This window comes from Accipiter gentilis, chromosome 14 (assembly GCF_929443795.1).
Source record: "Accipiter gentilis chromosome 14, bAccGen1.1, whole genome shotgun sequence".
NCBI lineage: Eukaryota > Metazoa > Chordata > Aves > Accipitriformes > Accipitridae > Astur > Astur gentilis.
In genome coordinates, this window is record NC_064893.1 from 26,686,965 (window position 1) to 26,714,897 (window position 27,933).

Here is a 27,933-nt window from a genome sequence, read left to right on the forward strand (position 1 = left end):
ATCTTAAAAATAGGCAAATCTGATCTTTAGGACTGTGTGCAAAGAAACAAAAGAGAGCCTAATTTGGTTCCAAACATACCCCACCAAAATCTCCCAAAACAAGCCTAGGAACTGTTGCACTTTTTCTCCAAGAGGTAGAAGATGGGATATTATGCAGAGCATTGATTTGGAGCATGAAATTCCTGTTTTGATGGTGGCCCTTTTTAGGAGCAGGAACAGCTTTTCTTGTGCTTTCGAGCATATGTTTTCTGGTAAATTACCTTCCACGTTCTTTGGAAGATGGGCTTAGTTTGTGAAGCAAAACAATGATATTGCAAATTTGCCTTTTTTCATAAACTGAGTTAACTAGTAAACAAGTGGTTCTTGCCCATTTGCTGTCTTGTTCTAAAGATGGACTTTTCATTTTAACAAGTCTAATGCAAACCTGACCAGAACACCCTTTTTCTTCTGCTTTTATCTCACTTTCCTCATCTTCTGTCACTTGTGGGTCCCAGTTCTGTATTTTCACTATTTACTCTTCCTTTGTGAGACAAAGGTCTGTACAGTGTCTGGAGGTGACTGCAGTGGCTGCTCTGCGTATGAAAGGGTATGCCAAGAATGATTGTAAAGGCAGTGAAAGAAAAAGAAAACCCAATTATAAACAGGTGAAATTTTGTCTTTCGTGATTTTGATGCCTTTTCATCATCAATTCGTTACACAGCGTGAAGGTAATTCTCCTGCTGGTGTATATGGGCATTACTCTGAAGTTGGATCAGTGATAAAATAACATTTTGCAGTGTTTGTGGAAACACTTGAAAGAAAGTAACAGATGTAAGGGCTGCACCTGAGACTGACATCTTAATTTGATGTTTGTGTAGTTTTAGGTACACCATGGAAGATGATGGACTGTTCCTATTTTCTTCTTGTCTGACTTCATCAAGTGCTGTCAGAAATACCAGTGAAAGTTCAAGCTATTGGAATGAATAGTGGGGTTTTTTTCCCCCACCTTGTTGAAAATAATGTAACTTGTTTCAATTCAAAATATCAATACGGTAAAATCAGTGATATTTCGCCCCAGTAACGTTAATGTAGAAGATTAAATTGTCCCTTTACTTACCGAGTAATGTTTATCTGGGGAACTATCAATGCCCTATGGTTGACAAAGGAAAAATTCCTCTTAATGCTCTCACTAATGTCTCCACACCAGTGAGGATGGATGTTAGCTGATTGTACTGAATTAACTGCATAATACTGAGTGGCGTACTCTTGGCACAGTGCTTATGTAAAATACAAGTGCCTATTCTCTGTTAAATGAAGTAGTGCAAATTAAGATGGTATTCTGCTAAGATTTCATAGACTTTTTTTATGAAGCAGTCATACTTTCCTGAGGAAGGAGTCTACCTAAATGTGAATGAACTCCTGAACTCTTTCTTTAATTAGTACTACACAGCTGGGACATGAGAAATTAATAGAGATTGGGTTTGTCCATTTGAACTAATGTGTAGTTTACCCTAAGCAAATGCAAGAGGACTGCAAGATCCAGTGGAAGGCTAAAGTCTGCCAGGGAAATATTGGCTCTGGAATCCCTGTTTTAATCTGTGTTTCTTTAGGTTGGTATTAGCCCATCCAACCCAAAACAAAAGAGAAATAAACCCAATAAACAAGCAACCCACCCCACCCCCCTCTCCCCAGCCTCAGTTGCACCTTTACTAGGAAACTGACTGAATTTTGGTTTTGAAATATTGGACAACCTGGTGAGACGTTTAAAGCTTTTAAAGTTCTAGCATTGCAACAGAGCTCTTAGGTTTCTACCCAGTTTATAGCCAGGATGGAGTCCGTCTGCTGACCACAGGCCCGTGGGCTCTCTGCTCCGACTTGGATCCGTTTATGCCCATGCCTTCAGTAATTCAGGACACACTGCAGGTTATCGTTCTGAAGCCAGTGCGCCAGAGTGCTGGAAAAGGGAAATGCATTTTGACTGCCGTGGACTTCTCCCTGCAGCAGCTTAGAACAGAGTATCAGTCCATCTAGCAGGCTGGCCGAATGACTTCAGCTATTTGCTGCAATCCTGTGAGGCAATGCTGAAGTGCTTGTTACTATGATTTAATGGGCCGTAATTCTGTCACTTTTAACAAAGCGCTATATTTTGGTGAAGTCCAGCTTGCAGTGACTCACTTGGTAGCATTATTTGCTCTTTCATGCAAATTCACTTTTATTTTAAAACTGATCCAACATCCAGAAAGGTTGGGGGACTGACCTATGTCTCACTGCACAGTTTTGATGTCAGAACTGAAAGAAAAATATGGAAGGAGTAAGGTAAGTTTACCTCGTGTTGGGACAGTACAATGGACTAACCTTGAGACTTACTTGGGGTGTCTGGAGGGTGTACATAGGGATGGGAGGTGATGTATTTGTTACAGGAAACCTGTGATGCTTTCTGAAGCTTGCAGTTAAATTAATTGGCGAATGGCAAGGAATGGCAGCTGGCCAGAAATGGGCAGTTATACCCATCTGTTAGTTATGGGCTTGCAGGGCATTTGTCATCCTTGGCTCTCCAAGCAGCACATAACAAGCATCATTAACTGAATTTAACAGGTGGGCAAGTGGCAACAGGTACGGCTGAATTGTTCAAGTCCTACATTGAAGATTGAGAAACTAAAGCTCTTGTCTCATGTCTGGCTTTGGATGCTGGCAGCTTAGTGCTGAAGAACATACTCTACCGCAATAAAGGCTTAATTCGAGTGCACTGTCTGCCTTTTTTTATCTCATTATGTGTAGTCTTAAAATTACAAGTCCAACTCTGAAATACGACTCTTAGAAATGGTTGCGTGCTCTCGGGGGCTCAAACAAAACCTGTTGCTGGGAGTTTGTGGGCAAGTACAATTCATCTCCAAACATGGAGCAAGTCCCATCTGTGCCTTCTGACAGCTGAGTTCAGGAGAGCATCCCCCTACCACGGCTTTAGCAGGTGAGCTTGTGTTCTTGTTAGAGCTGTGAGCGGCTGTTACCAAGGGTTAGCGCATGTAGGCTCTGCAGCCTCTTGCATCTGATGTACTAATTAGTGAGCTCCATGGACTGTTAATGAGCTGTATCAATGCCATTTTCCCCCTATAGCTCATGAAATTAAAGTAACCAAATCAGATACTTAGTGACAAAAAAGAATAATTCCAAACCGTAATTCATCACAGCCATTTTAAGTTATTCAGCAGTTACCTAAGTCTAACACAGTACTAAATTGTGTTAATTCACTGGACTGCACTAATGGCCTGACCCAGCAGGACAGCACATCCAACTGCACTCTGTAGAGCTCGGCCAGCATGAGCTGGCTGCAGAGTCAGTTTTTAGTCTGCGTTGAAGCCTTTACTATTTTTTCTTCCTTTAATAGTTGGAGTCCTAGGCTGATTTTCTCCTATCCAGTTTCATGCCTAGAATTAACTGTGCCCATATATAAAGCTTAGCAGATGTTCAAGGAACCAAATCAGATACTTAGCTCCAGTCTGACTTTTTTTTAAACTGTCACTAGCAAGAGAGGGTTTCTGCTGTAAATGCTTCTTGGTACTGGGAGGCACTCTCCTCTAATGGCCTAACTCAGCCCAAAATTATAACCTTTGCTGTGTATGATTTTTAAAACACCCAACAAACCAGCAACCCTATACTTTGAAGGCTATAAGTCCATAAGAAGGACCTGAAAGTGGAAGGGTATTTCAGCTAATGCTCTCTTTCTAGTGATACTGCACCCAACTCATCCCTTTTGCAGGAAAAGTAGACTGGAAGTTGAAGGCTTGCTCTTAATGTCATTTAGGTCCTGAAATTCTAGACAGTCATTAGAGAAACTAAAAAAATGGAGTCAAGTTCTATATTGCCCTCCATCACATCAAACAGCATGACTGCTTATCCCTTAAATCTCCTGTGTGGTTTATTATGCAGTGTAATTTATTTACACATTAGTTCCTCAACAAGTAGCCTGTGAGTTACATGGAAGGAGCACCGGCCAATGCAAATTCAAGGCACCATGCACTGAGTAAAGAAGGGAAAGAAATAACTCCTTTGCAGAACATTTCTGGTACTTATATGTGATAATCAAGTCCTAAATCCCGGCCCTGTCTCCTTATAGACATTTTGCATTATCAGCCATCACTGTTCTGTTCCAGGTGCCAACCTCCTGGGTGTCCTATGGGATTGGAGCCCTTTGCTGGTCCCTTGAGGTCCAGAATGCTGTTTTAGGTGTCCCCAAAAGTCTGGTGGCTTCTCTGCACTGTCTGAACTGAACCATAATGTCCTTCCAAAGCCCTCAAAAGATGGTATGTCAGAGAGATTTTACTGGTAATGTGCTTCATCATCTGGCCAGGATCTGTATTGATGCCTCCGAACACTAGACTTCCAACTGCTGAGTGCATCAACAATTTGAAGGGATACATTGCTTCTAAACTATTTTATTGACAGTTGCAGTGATTCGCTGTAAAGGGCTCTCATAAGCTCCTGGGTGTCCCTGTGTCCCTTTAATTTATTTATTTTTTAAAAATAATCTTCTACCAAGCTAGAATGTATCAGGAAATCCCTTCTTGTCTTTGAATGAGCCCATCCCATCTTGAAGTCTGCCAGAGGTGACCTGTGCCGCCAGCAGCAGCATTTTTGTTGAGCAGATTTTCCCCTTTGTCTGAACCAATGACTAATATACAGCAGTTACAAGCAAAACCTGTAAAATGCTGCTTGTGTTTCCCTGTCAGCGTCCGTTGTCACAGAGCATAGTATAGACATGAAATAAAACAAGGGCTCCGTTACTGAATTATTAGGTAACCTTGGGTGAGCCATTTTACTGTCCATACTTAGACTGTACTCCTCACCACCCTGCCATAACTCGGACAATGTGCCTTAGATCACAGCACGCAGACTTCTAGTTACTGAGGATGTTTTGGCAGTAAGTAAATCTTGTCTGTGGAATGAATCCCATGTAATTGTGAAGGACGGAAAAAAAAAAAAAAAAAAGATTTAGAACAAAGTTGCCTTCTAACTAGTGTGCCAAGTGGGAATGCATCCGTAAGCTCAAATCCAGCTGTTGGGCTTTTAAACTAAGGCTGGAGGAATGGCTTTGAGTTCTGAGCTTGAACCATTAACAACAATCCCACTTCTGGTTGATGCAATTCCAGTTGGGAGGGAAGGGGCAGAAAGAGAGTTTTTGAAGAGGAAAGACTGATTAAAATGCCTCATATTTTAGAGCAGTAGGCATCTGTTGTGACTTGCATTAATAAGCGGAAGAGTAAAAGAAGGTGTATAGATTCATACAGATCTGCCAAATGGTTTTTTTTGTGCACTGGTCTTTCAGCAAGTTCTGGCCAGTGCTAAAGCTGGATTTTGTAACTTGATGAAAAAAACTTTGCAATACTGAGCAATATTGTGCATTCTGAACAGGCACCAAGACAAGATTACAGCTTCATTCCCTATTAGCAGCTGTGGATGACTTAGTGTAAAATATTGTTTCTGAAGATGTATACTGAATGAGGGGAAGGAGTGAGGTTTATCTCTCCACAAATGTGTTTCTCAGGGGAAGGAGAAATCTAGATTATTTTCTGTAGTACCCCAGAGAAGAAGATAGCTTGATGTAAACCAACTTTGATTTATGTAGTTATTATAACCTGATCACAATGAATAATGCAATATCGCTTACTCATAACACATTCACATTAAATGGGTATTCTGGGAAAACGAAATTGTCTTGTTGCCAAGTGCAGCAATATCTTTACAGACAACATGTGGACAACTTTGCTGCTTATTTTACAAAGCCAGTGAACCAGTTTACACTTCTGTGCACCGTTTAAGTCATGCTAAACACATTTCAGTACAAGTTAGATATGTTTACAGCTATGTGATTCTTTCTAGTAATCCATCTACTTGTAATTGTTTTACATGTACATTGTGGTTTTTTCAGAATGAAATAGAGCTGAACACAGCTGCCAATATGGGGATGAAGTGGGCAAGGGATAAAGTTGGGCTGGAAAAGTAGAGGCGAGTCACAACCTTACGGAAGAAATACATTCACATTAAGTACTTCCATTATGTGAAGCCATGGAAGTATTGTGGGGTCTTCACTAGAGCCACATAGTCCCATTCAACACAGCACATAAGGCATCATCATACTTTCCGATACCTAGAACTTTTTACTAGAAAGCAGTCCTCCAGTTTTTCATGAAGAAACAGCTACCTAATGGAGATCTACTGCTTCAGACGTGTGTGAAGTGAATATAATCAAATGAATGAACTGCAATCTGCCTTTCTTGGCAATATTTCATTTTTCTAGATGCAAAGCAAAATTCTAGATCCAATCTCTTCAGAAATTTCCTGCTGGCTGGGAGTTCTTTTCAGGTTTCTTTTATCACCTTTTGAATCAGCAGTGACATACATATTAATGGTTTGGTTTGGTTTTTTTTTTTAAATACAGGGATTAAGATCCAAACACTTAGCACTAGCTGGCTAATTTCCTGTGTGAACAACACCCTGTTGGAAGGGATCTTGTACCTGGAACTCCAGTCCACTGTAGACTCCTTGGCAAAGCCCAGCAAAACACTCAAATAATTTTCCATATGCACCAGAGGTACTTCAGTGGGTGAGCTATCTTACCAGTCTTGGATAAATTGGCAGCATTTTTTTTCCTACCAAAAAAAAAGTTCAGGACATACTGTAAGAAATTTCTTGTGCTGTTGTGCTGTGCCTTTACTAGATGATCTGTTTCTAGAGGTTATCAGAGTCACAAATGGCAAGTTCCTGGCAATGGCCCAGGCTTTCTGGTAATCATCCCAAGCTGCATGATAATACTTTCAGCTACTGCTTTTAAAAAAAAACAAAGTTTGTGTTTATTTGATGGCAAGTTCGGTGTCCCTGTAAAAGCAGCTCATTGGAATTCTTTGTTTTAGGGCAGAGAGCAGAAAAACACAACACGAGAATAAAATAGGGCAGCTTTCCCTGAAGGCTCACTTTTTGTTTGTGAAGGAGAAATTTGCCAGATGAGACTTTGTGCAACTGTCTCTGACCTCTATATCCCTGTTAAATAACAAACAAATAAGGGGTGGGATTGTTTGGAACTGAAGTAAAATAGGCTTGCTTTGCCATAGTGTAGCGGAAGCAACATATCTTAGTTTTAAAAAATAGCCAGTTTTAAACCCCCTGCCCCAAGATATGAAAAATAGCCTCTCCCTTCTGATTTCTAAATAGTTGGCTATTTCCAGATACTTTTTCAGCTCAGTTGCTGAACAAAAGTATTGAAGGGTGGGGTAAACTTGCTTTGGGCTGAATTGCAAATTTTAGTTTCTGAATTCGAATGTCTGCTTCTCGTGTGGAATAGTTTGTGCTTCATGTATAAAGAATGACATTTTAGACACTCAGAAATCTAGCTCTTAGTTATCTTGCTTTTCTGATCAGTTGGGAGGCACTGAAGACTGACAGGTCTCCCTCCCCACACCCATTTCCAGGATGGTCCAGGGGTTTGGGCCATCACGTAGGACAGCAAGCCTCCGGTTTCAGTTTCCCTCTCTGCATGAGAATATTCTCAAACCACGACTGAATCATGAAACCCAGGAAAGTCAAAAGACGTTTTTCCACTTTACCCAGCCAGATGCTGACCAGTTCCAGCTGAGGCTAACAGCTCCTTTTCTTCACAGGGTATTTCCAGTATCAGAAGGAGCATGAGAATGGCTGAGCAATCCTGCCTGGTTTCGAAGGCATAGCACTGAGAGGCAGGAATCCAAATACTCAGATTGCATCATTCCTTTGAAGTCACTCCTTCTTTGACTTCAGTTGTGGTAATGATTTATATCAGCTGCTATTTAGAGCCAAAAATAGAACTGTTTGATGTGACCTTGGACATGCATATTGGATCACCTATCTGGGTTTCGGATGATCCACTTCGTAAACAGTCGCATTATTTCCCTCGAGTTTTAAATTGTTACCTGCTCCGTGGGCTGTTAGAAGCCAAAATTTTCAGGAGAGACCATAGGAAGTAGATGCTAATTTTTGATACTCGAATTAAATTTTGAGTTAGGCTTTCTTGGAAGATCTCACAGGGAGAGCTTTGTAAGTTTTAGGTGTTATGCAAATGATGGCTCTTACTGTTCTCTCTCAGCACATCAGATCCTGATTTGCTGTTTGGATTATCTAATCACTGTCAGCCCAAGTGTTTGGAGTGGAAGTAATTACAGCAGTACTTTCAACTAATTCCTATTCATGGAGTAGTAGTGAAAATGTTGATTTGAGGGATAAGTGAGCAAAGTATTCGTGATGGAATAGGCACCTAAGAGAATTTGGGGCTGGTTCTTGTTGCTGCTGTCAGGCAGCTGTAACACTGTAAACAGTTTACACGCCGTCTTCAACTTGAAATACTGACAAGTCTCAGACGTGTACTAGATCATGATGGCGTCAAAGACCTGATTACTTCTTCTGTCTTGTAGTTCATAACAGGGTCTGTGATTAGTTCTCTGTCTTGGGCACAACATCATCTCTTCTGTGCTTTGACTGCTTTGAAGGGCTTTCAGTGCTCCTAGGCAGGTGCTGCCAAATTGGTTATTCATAGAATCATAGAATGGTTTGGGTTGGAAGGGACCTTTAAAGGTCACATAGTCCAACCCCCTTTTTTTATTGCTTTATTGCTAGAGGATTAGGGTATCACGTAGTTTATGCTCTGTTAAGATGGTGCTGGATGTTCACATGTGAGATACATGTGTCATGGGAGCACAGAAATGGGACTGTGATAGCAGTACCCATTCTTGATGCCTCCATTATCTCATTTTTGAAGGTGCTAAGCAGGTTTCAAGTGAGGGGATGTATCTTCTTTTTCAGTTTGTTTATATAAGCTCAGCAGAGAGGAGTTAACCGTCAGATCACTAACATTAATGGGATTCCAAACTGCATATTCAGGCGAAAAATTGTTCATTGTCTATAATCAAAACAAAATACTTTATTTTACTTTAAACTACTGTTGTGGTAGAATCTCTCTGCCTAGAGATTCCCTAAGAGGAGAGAGCTGACTAACTCATACAGAAGGAGGAGGAAGTTCGGGGGAAGGACCTTCACGACCTGACTTTCCTCCAGTTTGCTCAAGTTAGCGTGATAAATGCCATTTGCTCTTTATAGGTGTGGTTATTTGGGTTGTGATGATGTTGTCCTGAGGCACTGGCATAATGTATTCCAACCCGAGGACTCTTTTGGTAGAGAATTGTTGTAATAAGGGATTGAAACCAAAACTCAAAGACCAGTATTTATATTGTAGGCTGATTTGGCTTTTGCATCCTTGGAGGTACTTACATGTAACAGTTTTGGTTTTTTGTGGGTTTTTTTCCCCCCAGCTGTACCCTGATTCTGATCTAAATCCAAGAATTAGTCTTGGATTAGTCATTGTTGAACTGCAGTAATAAATTCCAATAGCACCAACTTATAGCCATCTCCCATGCTTGACTGGAGTTGATTGTTAAAAATACTTATGCTCCTAGTGGCATTTGGAAGGGTGATAACCATACTGGATCTGTGCCCAGCTGGAGGCAGAGCAAAACTTTATTTGCTCATTTGTATTAGAATGTTATTCTCCTGTTCCGCCCCTAATTCTGTGTGCTGCTGAGCTCACTGGAGCACAGCTACAGCTTTGAGATGCTTGCTGACCCAGAGAGGTGCTTCTGAGTGCAGATGGTCTGAGTAGGAGATCATCACATTGTAGTTGTCCTCGTGTGTGTTGTACAGTGGCAAATGCATTACTAAAGGATTCTGTTCTCTTCTATGGTCTTCTAATTGCTAAAGTTAAAAATACAGGTTTTTGAAAAGCAAAAGGGCTGAATACTGAAAGTTTTGACAATCTCTTTTGGGTGGCGTTTTGGAGAGTTAACCTTGTCAGGTGTGATGAGGTTATCTAGGCCCAGCAAACAAGATTCTCAGAAGGCAAATGTAAAGTCTCCTTCCGTAGAAGTGGGTGCATATCTAAATCGCTTTTTTGGTGGTAAGCTGTAATGTTGGTCAGTGTCTAGTAATTTTTGAACAATTCAATTCAAACCCTTGCATTAAACAGAACAGGTTGAGTGGCCAATAAGCTGGAAAATTGGAAGAAAACCTTGATAGGTTCAGCTGGTGCCTGGCATCAGAGCAGCCTGTCCATATGCTAAATGCTTCTGCAGCCAAGTGGGCCAGGAGTATGAGTGCCCACATGCGAGGCAGAATAGTAAAGCTGGGGGGGAGTAATGTGGTTCTCTGAACAGCTTTATAGCAACAGCTAAAAGCTGGTGAAAGCAGCACAGCTAGTCAACAATCATTTCTGGGTACAGACATAAAGTGATAGCTACTTTTCACGGACATAATTGTTTTGTGCTCAATACATTGGTTAGAAACCCAAAGGGTTCAAAGGATGGAGTTGCCTTGTCTGCTGGTTACCTGTTGGGTGCTGGCTTAGCCGGAGGCAGTGAGGTGTTTTGATGGGTCTTGTCACTGATCACTCCAGTGAATTTGTGCTGCACTGGAGCTCTGCCAGAGCTGTGAACTACTTAATAATGGCCGATCAGATTTTTTTCTTTGAAGTCACACTAATTTTAGTGGCTGTTTTGCTTTATTTCTAACTTACCAGGTGTTACTTTGAAATTACTGATTAAATGTAGGCTGTGAACAGTTGGCAAGGCTTATAATTCTTTCCTTCTGTACAGACAGTATGGTATCTAAGCTGAGAGCTATGGTTTTGAATGTAAGAGGAGGGTAGAAAGTGCACCACAGTTAAAGAATAGGTGGGAAGATTGCAAGAAACGGTGGCAGAAGTTTGAGAGATGAAGTGGCTTAATGCTGTAGATGGAAAGGTGCTTTTTCAATCACTCTGCACAGAGTCTGCTCCAAGTGACTTGAACTGAAATTCAACTGGACCTTGAAAGCAAAACGCCCATTGTCAGAGTAGTCCTGGGTTCCACAGCTAAACAATCTGTCTTTTTTGTTACCTGGTGGTTCAGTTCCTTCTCCCTTATGTACCTTCATTTACCCTTATACATAGAATATACGCTTACAGTTTTATCTCTCATACTTGTGTGATGGAATGTCCATTCCTACTTGTCTGCTCAAGCTTGCTTCATGTCTGTCTTAAGCATGCAAGACTGGAACCAGTAACAAATCCACATGGAAAAGTGTGTCACTTTATTTTTAAAAAGCTGTTTCCTAGAAAGCCCTGCATTTGCAAGTGTTAATTGCAGCTCTTTCTTCCTAGCACCTTTCATGCAAGCATGCACTGTCTTCATAAGAATTTCTGACTGTATCATAATTCCAAAGAAATAGGATATAACTATCCATTAGCTTGATTTTATGTTTTGTCTAAGCTACTGAGAGTCATTAATTGTAGCTCCAGAGCAACAGCCGATTTATGAGTTTAACTTCTATGTGAATATTAGTGATATTCAAGTCATTGGAGATGCCAAGTTTACTCTCTTGTGTTTTTAGATTTATCAGAGATGCTGGTTAGTATTCAAAAAAGCTTCAAGCAAAGGACCGAAGAGGCTGGAGAAATTCTCAGATGAACGAGCTGCTTACTTTAGATGCTATCACAAGGTAAGACTTGGTAATATGGCTGTTTCTCAAACTTTTTTTTTTTTTTTTTTTTTTTTACATAGAACCAAGAATAAAATCTGAAGGTGACATGTATTAATTAGCCGGAAAATTGGAAATTTTTTTATCAAGGTCCTAAACCCACTAGTATGTTCTTTGCTGCAGTGAAGTAGAGGCAGAGTAAGTGTTCTATTTTCTGCTTTGTAGAAAACATCTTGCCAAGCTAATGGAAAATGACTTTATTTTTAGAGAAGATGTCCTTTCCTCTCCTCACCCCTTTAAAATCAGATCTGAGATACTTTGCAGTGACCACTATTCTTCCTAATTACAGTGACGACCATCAAAAGTGACGTGGATTCAAAAAGCTGGGTACTTAGAGGTTCCCATTTTACTAGGATTTTGGATCTGTGGGAAGACAGTAAACAGCTACAGAAATGAAGGACAACATGCAAATATTTCTTGCAGTGATGGTGTGAAAACCTTTGCTAAATTCACCGGTATTGAAAGAATGAAGTTTTTCCCTCTAATCGCTCTGGAGTTATGTGCACATTTCATATTCATCTGAGAATTTACATGTGTAATTCTCCTGGGCATGGAGATGAAAATAAGAAACCCTTTAATTTATAATCATTGTTGGCAAAAGCTTAATATATTAGAAGATTAGGAATTATGTGCATAAATTCCTAGGAGTCGGTGAGCACAGCTCAGCTTGAGGCTGATCTGCACTTACTCACTTTGACATATATTTAGGATGAAATCTTGAGGGAATTCTGAATCTGAATTCAGACTTGTCTGTCCACATGCCATGTAATCTGTAATTGATTGGTCATAAAACCTGTGGCTATTTGTAGTAAGTCATGCCCAGAAATAGTTCATTCAAATTTATATTAAGCAACTTTCAAAAGTAATGAGAAGTGCATTTTTTTTTCATTTGATGTGTGTGAGGGTTGCACAGTGTGTGTAAGACAATTTCCAGCTTTATGTGAAACACTGCATTTATGTTAGTATGGCTCTGTCAATTATTGATGCAAATCTGTATTTCTTCCATTGTATTAATGCCATATATTAGCAGCATACACTGACTTGAAGTTCACATTAGGTAATGGATATGAAATCCAAGGGGAATCTAAATGAGGCTGGACTTTTTTCTCTTCTTTCAAGAAGTTCTGTAGGTTAGCACTTGTTTGTCACATATGTAACCCAACAGCAGGTTCCTACGTCTGGATCTGCAGGCTGAAGCACCACAGAAAGTCTCACTAGCTTGGAGGGATTTTCAGTTTTAAGTCAAGCTTAGTCTATAGTTAACAGTTACTTAATTTTAAATTATTGCTTCTATAAATTTAGTTTCTGGATTTCTCTGGTAGCTTATTTGACAGGAATAAACAATGGTCAAACTCCACAGTCAGTCACTGGGAATTGACTGTTTAGTAGCTGCCAGGTTCACACTTTCTGCTTTTGAAAGCTGTAACTGTACATAATCAGATCTGTAATATTAATAGTTATAGACATTAAAGCAAACCTTAGTCTTGGCTGAAGTTTTGAGAAACATTGACATAGCAGTAAGACATCTTACCCACGTATTTTGTGTGTTTTTATCAGAACCTAGCCAAATCTAGGGGTTATTTCAGGCAGGATGAAGGCCTAGACCCAAATGTCTTGAGGGGAAGTGGGCAGAGAGATTTGTACCTTTTGGAGGAATAAAACAAATTTGAATGCAGTGTGTACTCCTGAAAGCACTGGTTCCAGCAGGGGTAAACTAGTATGTTATTTCCTAAGTCTCCTTTGGGAGGTGGGTGGGGTGTCTTGGGGTCCGAGTCTTAAGCTGAATATATCTGAGATGATCAGCCTGAGCTTCTATGGTTTTTTGGTGTCTTGGACCTGCCGAGCTAGACTGCCAGCTCCAATCACCCTGAGCCCTTCCCCTAAACCTCGGTCTGCTTCAGGTCCCGGGTATGTAGACCTAAATGACAGGATGCAATGCTGAGGTTTCTGCCAGAAAGCCTGTAGTCCTCCAGTATAAAATAGAGATCTCTCTCTTCCCAGCGCCGTGCCAGGCTGGACGCTGTGGATGCGCTCGCTGAGCCCTACTGGGGTGCAGACAGGCTGGACCCGTCTTGCTGCCGTTCACGGGAGCGACCCTGGCAAGATTGCCATCAGCATTTGTTCTCCACGTTTATCACTCCTCTTTGCTTCTCTGTAATGAAGTAGTGCTAACGAAGTAGGGCGGCCTGGGACAGGGGGTTGTCACTTATGCAGTGTTGCTGTTTGGCAGTGGGGCTCGGCAGCGTCCCCAGTTTTTCACTGTGGTGGTAAATGAGGCTGTCCTCGAGGTGTGGAGTCATCGGCTATACAAGTTGACAGGTTCTTTTTGTTTTTAATTAACCTTACTGAAAGGAAGCTAATGAATATTAAATAGCATTTTCTGGCTAAAATGTGTTAACTTGCAAAGAGCGCAGGTAGATAAAAATAAGTTTCTTTTTAAAATAAGCTTTGTAAATGTGTGAAATTCTAAGGTGGTGAATGATGCAGCTTCTAACAGTATTAAATATGAGGTGTTGAAAAAGGAGAACATGTCACTGCTGCTCTATACCATTCTGTAGTTGAACTGATTCTTATAAAAAGCATAGTTAATTATTGATTAAAAAAAAACCCAACAAACTACTTAATATGGCAGAGTCTTCGACTAACACTACTTGTCACCTGGTTTTGATCTGTAATATTAATGGGACTTTGATACTCAAGACATCATCCAGAGGCCTAGGACAGTCATCGCTGTTGTCTTGATACACATTTGGTCAGCAAGAGCAGCTGTTGTAATAACAGCTTGATGGTGCGTAGAGACTTTTCTGTGACTATTCTAATTCTGTCACTCCTTGACAGAAGGCTGCTTCTCGCTGCCTCTGACAATAAAGTCAATCCGACAAATGAGAAGCCCAGCCAGTCCCGTTAACATGTCAGGTGTCGCCGTGTCATAAGCTTGTGCTAATGAATCTAAGGATGAATGCAGTTCAGTCTGAGAGATGATGCTGTAAGTGGAAAACCTGACTTACAGATTACCAGAAATATTTTTCTGGTAATCAGTTTCAGAAATACGGTCGTTAGCTTCCTACCTAGGTTCTGAAGTGATTCTCAAATGCTGTTGAAAGCAGTATCAAATCTAGCAAATTGGGGAGCCCCCGCTCGCCCCATCAATCTCAGGAAAGGTTTAATCTGTCATAAAACTGTAAAGGGTAGAAAAAGAAAAATGATGAATGAAGCTAATTTTTCAATAGCACCTGCCTCCTTCACTGAAGTGTTAAATTGTTTCATTTTGTTTCTTTTTTTTTTCTTCTTTTTTTTTTTTTTCTGTGATGAATTATTTGATTTATTAGTGGAAAGAGGCTGTCCAGAGCATTTGTTCCATTGGCACCGTGGTGGTACCAGTCACTGGACCTGAGCTGCTGTTGTATTGGGGGGTCCAATTTGTTCGCATTTGAATGCACAATGTATGTGTCCTCCACTGCAGCCCTGCACCGGGGGCTGAATTTTGACATCCTTGCCACCAGAAGTTTAAAACAACGAAAGAAATAAGTACTTTTTTTTTGGTAAAATATTGACCTTTAAGTACTTTCTGATCTTGTTCTATTTTTTTTTTTTTTTTAAAGTGGAAAGGTTAAAGTGTCCTAAAGTACAGGTCATCTGAGAACAGTCATCTGTAGCTTATGAAATGAACTGGAAATTTGCATACACGAAGCAAATTGCTCACTTAATTCATTTGGTCCCACAAGGGAGAGAAAAGAATTAGGATCCAGGCTACAAAATCTACGCAGAGTTGCCTTTCAGGTAGCTGTCTAGTTTTCACTTGTTAAATGTAAATAATCAACCACAAATTACCATATGCTTTAACAAAATAATATTGGAGGAAGGAAGAAATTCTTATTTCTCCAAGTGACTTTTGACTTTGCAGTGTGCCAGAAGAATCCTTAATATTCCAATACAAAACCAACTAATTGCATACTGCTGACAGGAATATACTGATTCCTTGAGGGGTTTTAAGTTTTAATCCGATTGTATTAATCTTGCCTTGAAACAGCAGAAGTAATTTAAACAGTCTTTCTGTCTAGTTATGGAATAATCCATTTGGAAAATTGAATTGTGTAATTTGTAATTGTTTTCCAGGCTTGCTAATGCAAAACTGTATCGGTAGCAAATTAAATGTTTAAAGTATGACCACTCTGCTAATAACTGGCTGTTAAACATTTATTTTAATGAATACTATCACTTATTATGAATGAAATGTCTAGTTTGAGGCTTTAAAAGAATTAAAGTAACTTGTCAGGATATTTTGGTATCTTCACTATAATGCCATACAGCGAGGCTCATTGCAAGTCTGTAGGGCAGGTACGTGTCCTTCCCTATGGAAGGACGTATCTTGTGCATGGGTCCACTGATCCTCTGAGTGAAGGAGCAGCCTCTGAGAGTGATGGTGAAAACTGAATCTCTAAATCTGGTAGTTGCTCCTGGCTTTAACTTATTCGAATAAGCCAGCGTTGGACTACAGTGGGGTTATGGCCAGTGTATGCGATTCTTTAAGTGTGTAAGTGAAAACTAGCAGCTGATGATTTTTCCCACTGAAGAAAGGGAGATATAGGCATGGCTGTAGATTTTATTTTTATATATATTTATTTTTAAAAATAAATATTTAAAAAACGATATAAAATTTTAGTATGGTATGTGCACTTAGTAAGTTAGATATGTACAGGCAAATCTTATCAGCAGGACTTGGCTGGAATTGCAGCAGCAGCAGCATTTTCCATTAAATTTTCTCCTGGCGTGTCCCGGGGAGTTTTCTACCTGTACTCAGCATGGGGGGAATTTTCAGGAAGCCAAGACAGAACCATGAAGTCCTTAATTAAGATTAAAACACAAGATGCTTGAAAACCATTGAACATTGCAGTTGTGTAGGCAATAAATATACTCCCTTGTGTTGTGTTCTGAAAGGCTACCCATATTTGAGAATTATGTACTAATTCAAACAATAGTTTGAATGCCAAAGACCATTTTTAGTAAACTGTGTTTGGCATGTTTTTGAAGGGAGTGGGAAAGATGGAAGAATATTTGCCTGAGTGTGTCTGGTCCGGGTGAAGCTCTGTCTGCTGGTACTGTTGGTTGGGAAATGAATGATTAATCCCTGTTCTGGTTCAGAACTCTCTTACCACACAGCTCTGCAAGTATTTTAGTTTTTAATCTAATGAAATCTATTTCAATTGTATGGGTTGTCATCTAAACATAAAGGAGGCTTGAAAGTAAAAGGGAGGGGAGAAGTATGCAAAGGGAGGTCTTTAACCCCTAACAAAGTATCGTTATTCTTGTGTTTTCACTGTTAATACTGTCTTAGGTCTGATATTTGTGGTTTACCCACCTTTTTAGTATTCAGTTTATAAATGTCCATTACTTCTTAATCTCTGATAAATAATATATACCTGAATTAAACTAACCATGAAAACACTGTTTTGCAAGAGCCTGGCAGGAGGAGGCTTATGTAAAAAATGCAAAAAAAGAAAACTTCAGCCTCAAATATTTGCAGGTGTTTGGTGTCTGCTCCTGACTCCTTTCCAAGAGCAGGGTAGAGGGGATGTTAGCAGCCTGCCACTTCTTCAGCGTGAAGTCGGTGCGTATGTGCCAGACAATTTGAACCATCTGTTGCACAAGGGTGAGCAACAGGAAAGCTATTTAGGCACCTGGGATAATGATGGCATTTTGAAGCACCTTGCTGGGTGACACAGCAGGTCAAATACCAAGTGATCTTTAGACAGCTTCTCCCCCAGGAGCGCAGGTGCACTGCTGAGCCTTGGCAGCAGGAATAGCTCTGTGGCTAAAGCTGGATCTTGCCAGAAGGGGCTATTGCCATACTGGAGTACCTCTGGCCCTCTGAAAGGTGAAGGCAGCTTCACCAGTTCAGCCCCAAAAGGGAAGAGAGGGCAGCTGCTTATTGAGTACATTTTTGCCAGACATAAAAATCAGGTGCCACAAGGTTGTGTCCAGGACAGAAGGCATGCGTGAGCTGAAAGACAGAATTCAAGCGACTCTTCTGCATGCTATTGCTTGTGCCACTGATTTCAGAAAGAGTCCCAGAGTGCCAGATTTTGTCCATCTGTTAATCTCCCTGTGTCTGCTAGGTCTGGTACTGGAGTAAAACATTTTCTGAAACTGTCTGGGAAGAGGCTAGAGTATGTGCATATTACTGTAGACATTTGGACCTGGGTCAGAGGGCAGAACTGGGGGCTACCTGTCTGTCACACTTCAAAAGGGAGATGCTTTGGTGTCAGCTTGTGCAGCTCAGCAGAAGCAAATGCCATCAGGAAATCTTCAGATGCATGTGAAGACTTTCAGACCGTGCTCCATGAAATCCCATTCTACAAAAGCTCTCAAGCAGTCAAGGCAGCACAAAATAACCCGGGAGCTGCCAAATGTTGTAACTAGCATTTCTCCAAATAAAAATACCCTTTTTTTTCCCCAGTTCAGAGCTAAAAAATGAGTTACAAAGGATTTGATGATCAGTGTAATTAATGACACAATACTATTGATTTCAGTATTTCTTCAAGGTATCACCCGAGGGGTGAAATCACCTGCAATTTTATTCGACCAGGCTGTAAGCCAGGGCTCTTGGAGTGTGTTTTTGGTACATGGCTGCTGTGCTTTGCAGTGCAGTCAGTCTGCATTCCCGCAGGGCATAAGGTGATACCTGGAAGCACCGGACTTGCCGCACACTGCTGCAGGGTGCGGACTTACATCGGGTCCCTGTCCTGTCCCTTCTCCCTTCTCCCAGCATATAGTACTTGGAAGTGGGGTGAAGTGATGAGGAAGGGACTTAGGATAGAGCTTTATAAGCACATTAAAAAAAAAATCCTCATATAATTAAGTTGTTCATGTTCACCCCATCTCTGTACCCCTTTTTCCTTCCTCCCTTCCTTGTACAGCCACCCTGCAGACTCAGGGAAGAGCCCATCAGTCTGAGTTGCCCTTGCACTGACACCCAGGTCAGGGGCAGAGTCGTGTGCTCTCTGTCTTCATCCGCTGCTCTTATGTTGACTTCAAGAGAGTTTTCACTTAGAAAGATGAAATAACTGCTGGTTAAAGCAGAATAGAAAAAAGCAAAATAGACCACTGTGAATGCTGTGAAGGCAATAGCTAAGAGATAAATAATGTCTTAGGTAATCTGCATTGTCTTCTTCGTAACACAGTATGCTTAGAGGGAGTACAGTAATAAAAAGCAAATGCAGGAGAAGGCATATTCAAATGAAAACAAATTTTTCTGTTCAGAAGGATGAACTTTGGGATTTCAAGCATGAGCTGATTCTTGTAAAATCTCTATTGGAATATATTACTTCGCATTTGAGATTACAAAGAAGTACTTACCACAACTAGCTGGCTTTTGAGAGGAATTTATGATAAGAAGGAAAAAATTATTGCTATTCTCAGCTCCAAAACAACGGTGCCATTATATTCATGCTTTTTTCTTATGTAGTTGTTTCTAAAGGGGGATGCAGGCGTTGTGCATTATGCTGTCATGAGGTCAAGTCACCCAGCCACCATCCTCCTGGACACCTTGAGTTTTGCACAACTCCCTAATGGTTCACTGAAGTGACTGTAGCAAAAGCGGCTGTCCTCGCTCATGGAGGGAGGAGAAGTGAGATTGCTGTGCTGGACCGTAGGATGGAGGAGGAGCTGCTGTGTAACTTTTGGTGAAACTTTTCTTGACTGGGAGGCCTAAAGAAAGAAAATTCTTGGTTGCAAGACATGTCCATGGCTTCTGTCCTACTCTGTGTGCGGGGTAGATCCTGTTGGAATGCCCAACTGCTGCTGATGTGAAGCCCTAGACTGGTGGGAGACCGCAGGTATCTGGGATATTGGCAGGAGAAAATCTCGGTCCCTGTGGCTGGGTTCGGAGATGATGCAGTTCTAGAGCTGCAATGTGAAGATGACACATGAGCAACAGTGTCCAAGGCTGGAAGCCTTTGGGTGGGTAGAGGTGAGCTGGAGATTGGAGCGTGGAGGCTGGAAAGTACAGGATGTCTCTAGTAGTACCGAAATGAGAGGAAATGGGTGATGGATACTCTGTGTCAGGGATGCAGAGAGTGCAGGAGCTCATGCAGGGAGATTGGGCAGCAGTTGCAGCTTGCAGCCCTAATGAGGACAAAACATGACAACCTGGGGGGTAAAGTATGGGTTTAGGGATGCTGGGAGCGGTGAAGGTAGGATGTACAAGGTTGGAGTCCTAGTAAAAGAAACAATGATCAGAAATGTCTCTCCTTTAGTGTAGGCAGACAAAGCAAATGTTTCGCTCTTGTCCTTCTCATGTTCCCAACAGTGTTACGAACATCTGCTCCCATCTGGCCTGGAGGTGCATGACTCAGGCTGAACACAGGGTCATTAGTGATACTGTTTGGGTTGGTTAGTGGTTTTTTCTTTCCCAGCCCTGTGCAGCCTGAGTTAGCAGCCTTGCACATGGTCCAAGTGTCCTTTGCCTCCCTTGCGAAGATGTAGGTTGACTCCCTGCCCAGGGCTGGGAAGGGCTGACGGGGGGCAGGGGCAGCAGCTCACCAGTTGGTACTTCTGAGCCTTCTAACAGCTGAAAGTGGTTGTGGCTCCTGAGCCAGCATGGAGAGACAGTTTACTATTCCCCGACTAGCATAAACCTTTCGTGATCTCACTGAGCCTGTCACAGCATCCTCAGGATTCATCATGCCAGAGACAATTACTGGGATATCTAGCAGCAGGAGTGTGACATGCCTGATTTTAAGAAATGAGCTTTCCATTAGGACAAATCCCAGATAGCTAAATGATTCATTACCAAAATGTGTGGCTATGTTCTGCTTCTGCTAACTTTTGTACTCGTAGGCACAAAACTTCATTAGCACGTTCACTTGCAGAAAATGTAAATATGCTCAGTATAAATCTCAAGGTAGTTGCTGTCCTGAATGAAAAAGTCTAGCTCTTTTTCTTCTTCTTCCATTTGAATCTTTTCTTGGCATATGAGAAAAATATGAGTTGAACGTGGCAGCTGGCAATTTGTGTTTGACCTGTCATGTGCTGAGCACGATGGGAATAGGTTATGACAGATTTGTCATATTTAACAATGAGTTTGTCGGTGTCTTGTTAGCACTGGGGGTTGTGCTTCCATCACAAGATTTCCTGGAAGAGTAAAAAATGTTCATGCAAAATTAGGCACAATTAGAAAGTCTCAGTTTTGGCACTTCTCAAAATCTTGAACCTGGAGGCTATAAAAACCTGAGTTTTAAATTTGGCAGCTATGCTGAAGGTTTGGTGTGTTCCCCATGGGATATTCCTTCCATTATTTCCTTCTGCTGCTGCCCATAGAATGAGTTTCTGGACATTGGATCTATTATTTGTTTTTATTTTGGGGAGACGTTGCCTGCCAACTGCTCTTTGTTCCTTCCATTCACAGTAAGATTACTTTTCAGGGGTCTTGCTTGAAAATGTGATTTTGACTGTCTGTTCTCCCCTGCTGGGAAGAAATGGGCAATAAATTGACTCCAAGAAGAAAGTGACTTAGGATGAAGGGCCAGAGAGATGCAGTGGGTGTGCTGGTGAACCCAAGATGCTCTAGAGGAGGCGGTTCCATTGCTGGACCCTACAACACTGATAACTCTTGAAACTTCCTGAGTCTTATGTATAAGATGGTTGCTGCATTTCTTTGTGTGGAGTTGACACAGTTTGATGTGAGATTATTCCACAGAACTACTGAGACCAAAATAGTGAAGTTGTTAGATTGTACAGTTTTGGGAACATTTCTGTTAAATTCCCCCTCTTTCTCTCTCTCTCTTCAACCCCTACCATGTAAAAGAATCGGTGAAATGTTTTTGGATAATGAATATTTAAATGTAACTTCCTGATTCCTTGTCTGGGTGTTAGCCTTTATATTAAAAGGAATTTGAATAATGAAGAATTCCTCCTCGGTCAAATTTAGGAGTGTTACTTATGGTTGTGAGGGTGAAAAGTGGATGTCAGAAATAGGAAGCAACTGTAGTACATATTTACTAAAGCTGTATACAAGGTAACAGATACGTGTTTATTTTTTTGGCATGAAAGCTTTTTTTCCAATCAGTTTTTGGCAACCAAGCAACAGAAATCTGTGTTTACAAGTCTGTGTTTTTTTAAAGCTAAAAAGCTTTCTAATAACTAAAACTGTGATTTTATTTTGTTTTTTTTTTTTTTTTTTTTTTTAAGTGGACCATTCTAACAAATCCTCAGCATTCCATCAAAATATAATTTAGAGACCAGCTTTTCACCATTCTTACAGTTTTGTCCTCCACAATGAAAGCTGTACTGGAACTGGACTTGCTTCTCCAAATGGGTGAATCCTTTAGATTTTTATCTTCACCTCTCTTTGCTTCTGCTACATCAGGTTGGTCTTTCTTATGTCCTTCATGTAAATATTTCTCAAACTGGAGTGAGCTTTGATTCTACCTGCCTCTTGGCTAAAATCCTGTTCAGATGGTGTTACACTGAAGCTCATGTACAGACAAGAGACAACTGGAAGACGTGGCTGCTTCATCACCCAGGGTCTTCAAGTTGATTGTCTAAGGTGATTCATGTCAAGGCTGCATTTCTTTAAGAGCAATCATAGGCATGTTCATGCTCTCTCTCCTTTTCACTGTCCTTTGTAACATGATACAATTCTTTTCTCTCCTTCTTCAGTCAATAATGGATATATATCTTTTCAAGCTCCTAATTAAAACTCCAAATTGTGCTTTTTCAGGTCACAGAGCTCAATAATGTGAAGAATATATTACGAATGCCAAAAAGCACAAAGAAGCATGCTGTTGGGATTTATTTTAATGATGACACATCGAAAACCTTTGCTTGTGAGTCAGGTGGGTAAAATGGCAACGCACATTAGAAATCCTAAGAGCATTAATTGTGAATTTATAAATGTATTATACCTACACACAGATTTTCTGGGCATTTATACAGAACTTGAGGCAGATGAGTGGTGCAAAGTGCTGCAGATGGAGTGTCTTGGAACGCGAATTAATGACATTAGCCTTGGAGAGCCTGACTTGTTGGCATCTGGAGTAGAGAGGGAGCAGAGTGGTAGGTACATAAATGTTGACCTTTTAAATGTTTAACTGTATTGTTTTAAAGTCTTTTGGACTGTGCACATGAATATCAGAAATAAACTGGAGCAAAATTGTTTTTCCAAGCCCTCCTTCCTGTCTTGTGGGGATTGTTTTTGTTTGTTTGGGGTTTTTTTTGGCTTTGGGGTTTTTGTAAATTGCTACCAGAGATAATAATGTAACTGGAATTATTTTAGAGTAGCACTTTTCTTTCTCAGACAATTTAGTTGCTCTTGGAGATGGGTACTGTCTTTTGGTGTGTGTTTTCTCATATGATGTCTGTAGAACAGTTTCAGTCTGTGACTGAGGCTCTTTGGCAGTGTTGTAAAGCAAATAATAAATAACAGTCATTGCATGCAAAACCTGAGCCCATGGCTACTTCACTTTCCTATGCAAATTAACTAATTACGTGCACAAATGCAATTGCAATGTATTTATTCATGCATACAATTTTATTAATTGTTCACAAATATCAGGATTATGATGGTGCAGTCCTCTTCACTGTCTGAATGCACACACAAATGTTTGACGCCCTTTGAGTGCAGCATTCTGACTGCCCCAAACATGGAGTTTATTGAGTTACTGGAAGGAATTGAGTCTTTGTTTTTTAATTAATTGTTCTAAGTGGAAATAAGATCTTGTATTAGAGATGGAAAATAGGAAATTCCTTTAATGATTTGCACATTTAATGGGCAGGGATTTTAGACTAACCTTTTGTTTTTCTCCCAGAGAGATTCAATGTGTATTTGATGCCATCCCCTAATTTAGATGTGCATGGGGAATGTACCTTGCAGATAACATTTGAGAATATCTGTCTTTGGGACATCCAGAATCCCAGAGTAAAACTCATCTCTTGGCCATTAAGTGCCCTCCGACGCTACGGGCGGGACCCATCTTGGTTCACATTTGAAGCAGGGAGGTAGGTGTGTGGTCATTATATTGCGTTGCTTTCCTCGGTGATGCTGGGTGGTGCTCTGGACCATTTCTGAAGGTTGTTGAAGGACATGAGAGCTTATCTTCAGACAGAGGCTAGTCTGTAGCCTCTGCTAAAAAAATATATATATATATATAAAAAAAATGTTGAAACAAATATAAAACCGAATAAAAATGCTTTTAATCCCAGGTTGCAGCTTGAATGGAAGCAGTTGCCAAATAAAGGCTAAGGACAGGGGTGGGAGAGCTGAGGTATTCCAGGGGATTGCAGGGTGGAGGCTGACAGCATTATATATTACTGCATAGGGTTGTTCTTAAATAAAGCTGTATATGAGCCAGAGAATTGGATGGATGGGTCTGGGAAGAAGGGGTGAACATCGTTCCAGAATTTGTACTGTGTGGGCATTTGGGCACAATAGTTACAGGTTCTGTACTAGAAGTGGAGCTTGAAGTTGAGAGCAGTGAGTACCAAGTCGTTCCCCAAAAGCAAACTAAAGTAATGGAGAAGAGAGTCCTGTTTTCCATTGATTATATTCCTGTTTTCCATCTATTTGACAAATGGATTTATAAGAAATTCGAATGCAATTCCTTGTTTTAGAGATGTTGTTCTGTATTGCTTCCTGCAGCTCAGTCTTAATGAGCTGAAGTCTTTGTGTGGCTGAAGTCGGAGCACTTATTTATTGAACTAAACTATCGAATCCTTTCTAAGGGAAATGGATGCATTATTTTATATAAGCACATTAAAGAATTGCAGTAGTAAAAGAGAAACAGATCATACAATTAACTTATGTGGAAAGGGAGGCGGCATTTCAATGTCCATCCTCCTTATTATTGCAGAATTTAGTTCTCTTGGGGGGCTAAAAGGATACATTTTTATTTAGCTGATCATGCATTGACCATGATAAGGCAATGCAGTGGGGATGCTGAGGAAAGGTATTGTTTCAAGTGGAAGATGAAACTCTGCAAAACTCATTACAGGCAGCATTAACAGTCTGAAAGGGGAAGACAAATTAATCCTACCCAGCACAGATTCTAGATAGGGTCTAAATATTAAAAATCTGGGTCTTGTGCATGAACTCTCTAGAGCTTAAGCACTTATGATAGATCAGTGGTACTTAGCTGAGTCCCTGTTTGGTGAGGGCAATACAAATATGGGCTAAAATAGTAAGATTGGACCAGGGCTGGTAAAACCCATACGCAAAGACTTTTAGATAACTTTGTTCCCTATTTCAACAACCTTTGTTTTCTTACTGCTTGTGCGATAGTGCTTTTAGAGCAGCGCGGTAAAGTTTTGCTTGTTCATGGTGATCTGTAAACTCAAATCTCACACTTGGATCCCACCTGTTCTTGCTTTGGTAGGATGTGTGACACAGGAGAAGGACTATTCATCTTTCAGACCAGAGATGGGGAAGCAATCTACCAGAAGGTTCACTCGGCGGCTTTGGCCATAGCAGAACAACATGAGCGCTTGTTGCAGAGTGTGAAAAATTCAATGGTACGGCTTCTTATGATGCTTGTTATTTTGCACTGGGCAACAATGAACAATATGTTTCTTCAATGTGATTTTTAAGTTTTGATTCACGGATAGGAAGCAGTCAGATTACTGCTTTTATTAAATTCTGCTTGATTTTAATGTTTAGGGCAGTATATATAACTGGGCTTGCTTTTCAAGAATCAAAACAACAGGGAAACTTACAGCCCTTGATTTTTGTGTTTGCAAAGCTTTCAATAAGTGTGAATTAATACAGAGATTATAAGCTCCTGTCCGTGCACATTCTCATTAGGTTCCTTTGATTAATCAGCATCATGAGTTTGTCTGGAAGCATTTCTCATCAATCTATTTGCAAACTGTTGTGGCTCATGCTCAGATTTCCATTTGCTAATTGATGTCTACACTCCAAGGATGGTTTGGGAAGAGTCATATGATTCACATTAAACTATGGGGGAGGACTAGATGTTTGTCTGATCTCAGTGGATGTCTGTTTTCCACAAGTGCTTTTTGTGTCTAAAACTTGTTTTATGATGCACATGACAGGTAGGAAATATAGGAGTGTAAGGTGCAAAACTAGCATACAATTGAAAACAGATAGTGTGGCATCTCCAATAGCATTAGGTCTAAGGAAGGCAGTTTTATGGTCCTTGCACCTAATGTATTTCAGGATCTTATTAACTTTTTTTTTTTTTTTTGGGTCGTGAAACCTTTAGAGTGAAAAGCAATTTTCTGTTTATCCCCTATCACAACTGGTCTCTACACCCCAAGACTCACAGGTTGACTTTGACAGAAAAATTAGTATCCTGAAGATAACAGGCTTTCTGGAAAGTATAAAATGCCCAGAATGGATAACTGTGGAAGAGCCTGGCTATAAAAACAAACCATCTCTGTTCCAGGCAGTAGTAATTGGTTTATGTAATCTGAAACAAGACATGTCTTTCTCTTACTGCAAACATAAGCACTTCTGTTATCCCCATCCATGTCTAATCCTTTCAGTAATTGTACTAACGTCTTGGTTTCAGGGATAAGTTGTAGTGATGAACTATCCCAGTAGGAACTGGATGACCCAGCTGGGATGAAACAGCAAATGCCATTACGACTTGTTGAAGCTTAAGAAAAGATGAGAGTGGGTGTTGAGGGAATGGAGAAGGGAACAAACTGTCTTAACTACTTGTATTTCTCTTGTTCTTCCACTTTCTTGGACTTGAGACAGAGTGGAAGCCAAATACATGATAGGAAAGTTATTTCTCTTAATAACAGTCCAACAAGCAGGAGCAAATGAGGAAAGGAGGAGCAATAGGAAACTCTTTCCAAGTGTCTTGACCAGTCTTGCGGACTGGATAACTGATTGCTCCAGCCAAGCACGGATGCACATGGGTCATTCTGTCATTTGTAGAGCAGGTGGGATAACTTAAACGGGAAAGTGAGAAAAAGTCAAGTCTGTTTCTGTGTGGGTCATGCCATGTCTTTACTTTCAACAGGAAAGAGACTAGTTAGTGTTTTATATATATATATATTTCACACTATATAGAGAGTGATATACCAGTGTTCAGTTGATGTTACTCTGTTAACTTCTGGCTGGTGCCATTACGGTGTGGTCACTTCTGTAAAGCTCATGGGAGAGCGCTGTGTCTGTGAGGACGAAGTACTGACTTGGAGCCTTTCTTGTGACAGCCTCTGCCCTGTGTCCACTTAGACCACATGCTTTTCCCAGCACTTCCAGGTTCACTAGGAAGAGTTTGACGCTTTGCCTGCTTGCTTTCAAAAACATTAGAACTAGCAGGTGGACTCTGCAGCCAGCAGCACTGGTATTTTTCCCCTTCCCAGTAAAGTATCATCTAACACCATCTTTGCTGGTTGTGACTTTTGTTTAAGACCAAGAACCTTTTCGTTCTAGTTAATGAAGAGAGCTCTTGTTCAGAAATATCCAAAATTATCTAAGTTGAGACAGATGGGTAGATGATACAAGTACTCAACAGTAACTAAATTGAGCAGATTAAATTTAACCTAGGCTAAGTCAGCATAACTAGCTAACACTTGTAACCTACCAGGATCAGAAGCAATTGAGTAACCTGTTAAGAACACAGCTTCATTTTCAAAAAACAGGGATAACTTCTATAACAATAGTGAATAGGCTTACAAGCAATTTCATGTTTGTTGGTTTTACATTTATATAATAGCATCTTTAATAGATGATGTCTGTACTGTAAAATTGCCACTTACAAGCACCAATAGACTCAACAGATGCACAGTTGCTGTAGATTTCAATAGAGAGCAGCTGCACAACCTCTAAAAGCTTTTTCATGAGCGCTATGTCCAACCACAACCCCTAAATCTAATTTTATAGACCCTAGAGTGCTAAGTGGGGGATAAGAACATATTCCTGGTGCACTGAAAGTCTTGTCATTTAGTAGCAGAATGCAATTGTTTCAGATGAGTCCATATGCCCCTGAATACGAGTTTCCCAAGTCTGTCACAGAAACGTCTGGTTCCGAAATACTCAGTAAGACTTTGTGGCTTCTCTGAGGTTCAAGGATAGTCAGATTTAAAAGTTTGGGCAAAGGATCATTATATCAGTGTAGCGCTCGGGTGGCTTATTTTGCCGATTACAAAATATTTGTAAAGCTCATCTTCATTCAGATTGATTGATTTCCCCTGTATTTTTCTTCTGCTCTTGAATGCCTCAACAAGGAGTTCATTTTAGATGTTTGCACTTCATGCTTGGCTGTCTATATTGTTTCTATCTCCAAGAATTATTTACCCTGCGTGAATTTTCGTATTAGTGAAGCTTGAGCTATTATTTACAGAAAGGGTAAATAAAAGAAGAAAGTAGGAGATATGGTGGTGAGAAATGAAGTCTAC

The 27,933-nt window shown here is 40.6% G+C and overlaps 1 protein-coding gene across 7 annotated transcripts in view; it reads left to right on the top strand.

Moving 5' to 3' along the window:
• DOK5 (docking protein 5) overlaps window positions 1-27,933 on the top strand; it is a 45,014-nt gene that overhangs the window by 9,459 nt on the left and 7,622 nt on the right. For 4 of the 7 annotated variants that reach the window (XM_049816283.1, XM_049816284.1, XM_049816288.1 and 1 more), the window contains exons 2-6: window positions 11,422-11,529; window positions 22,289-22,403; window positions 22,483-22,623; window positions 23,376-23,565; window positions 24,939-25,074. In XM_049816283.1, the coding sequence (XP_049672240.1) occupies window positions 11,422-11,529; window positions 22,289-22,403; window positions 22,483-22,623; window positions 23,376-23,565; window positions 24,939-25,074 (690 nt within the window). The remainder of the gene's footprint in view (window positions 1-11,421; window positions 11,530-22,288; window positions 22,404-22,482; window positions 22,624-23,375; window positions 23,566-24,938; window positions 25,075-27,933) is intronic. The other 3 variants (XM_049816285.1, XM_049816286.1, XM_049816290.1) reach the window with 1 other exon arrangement.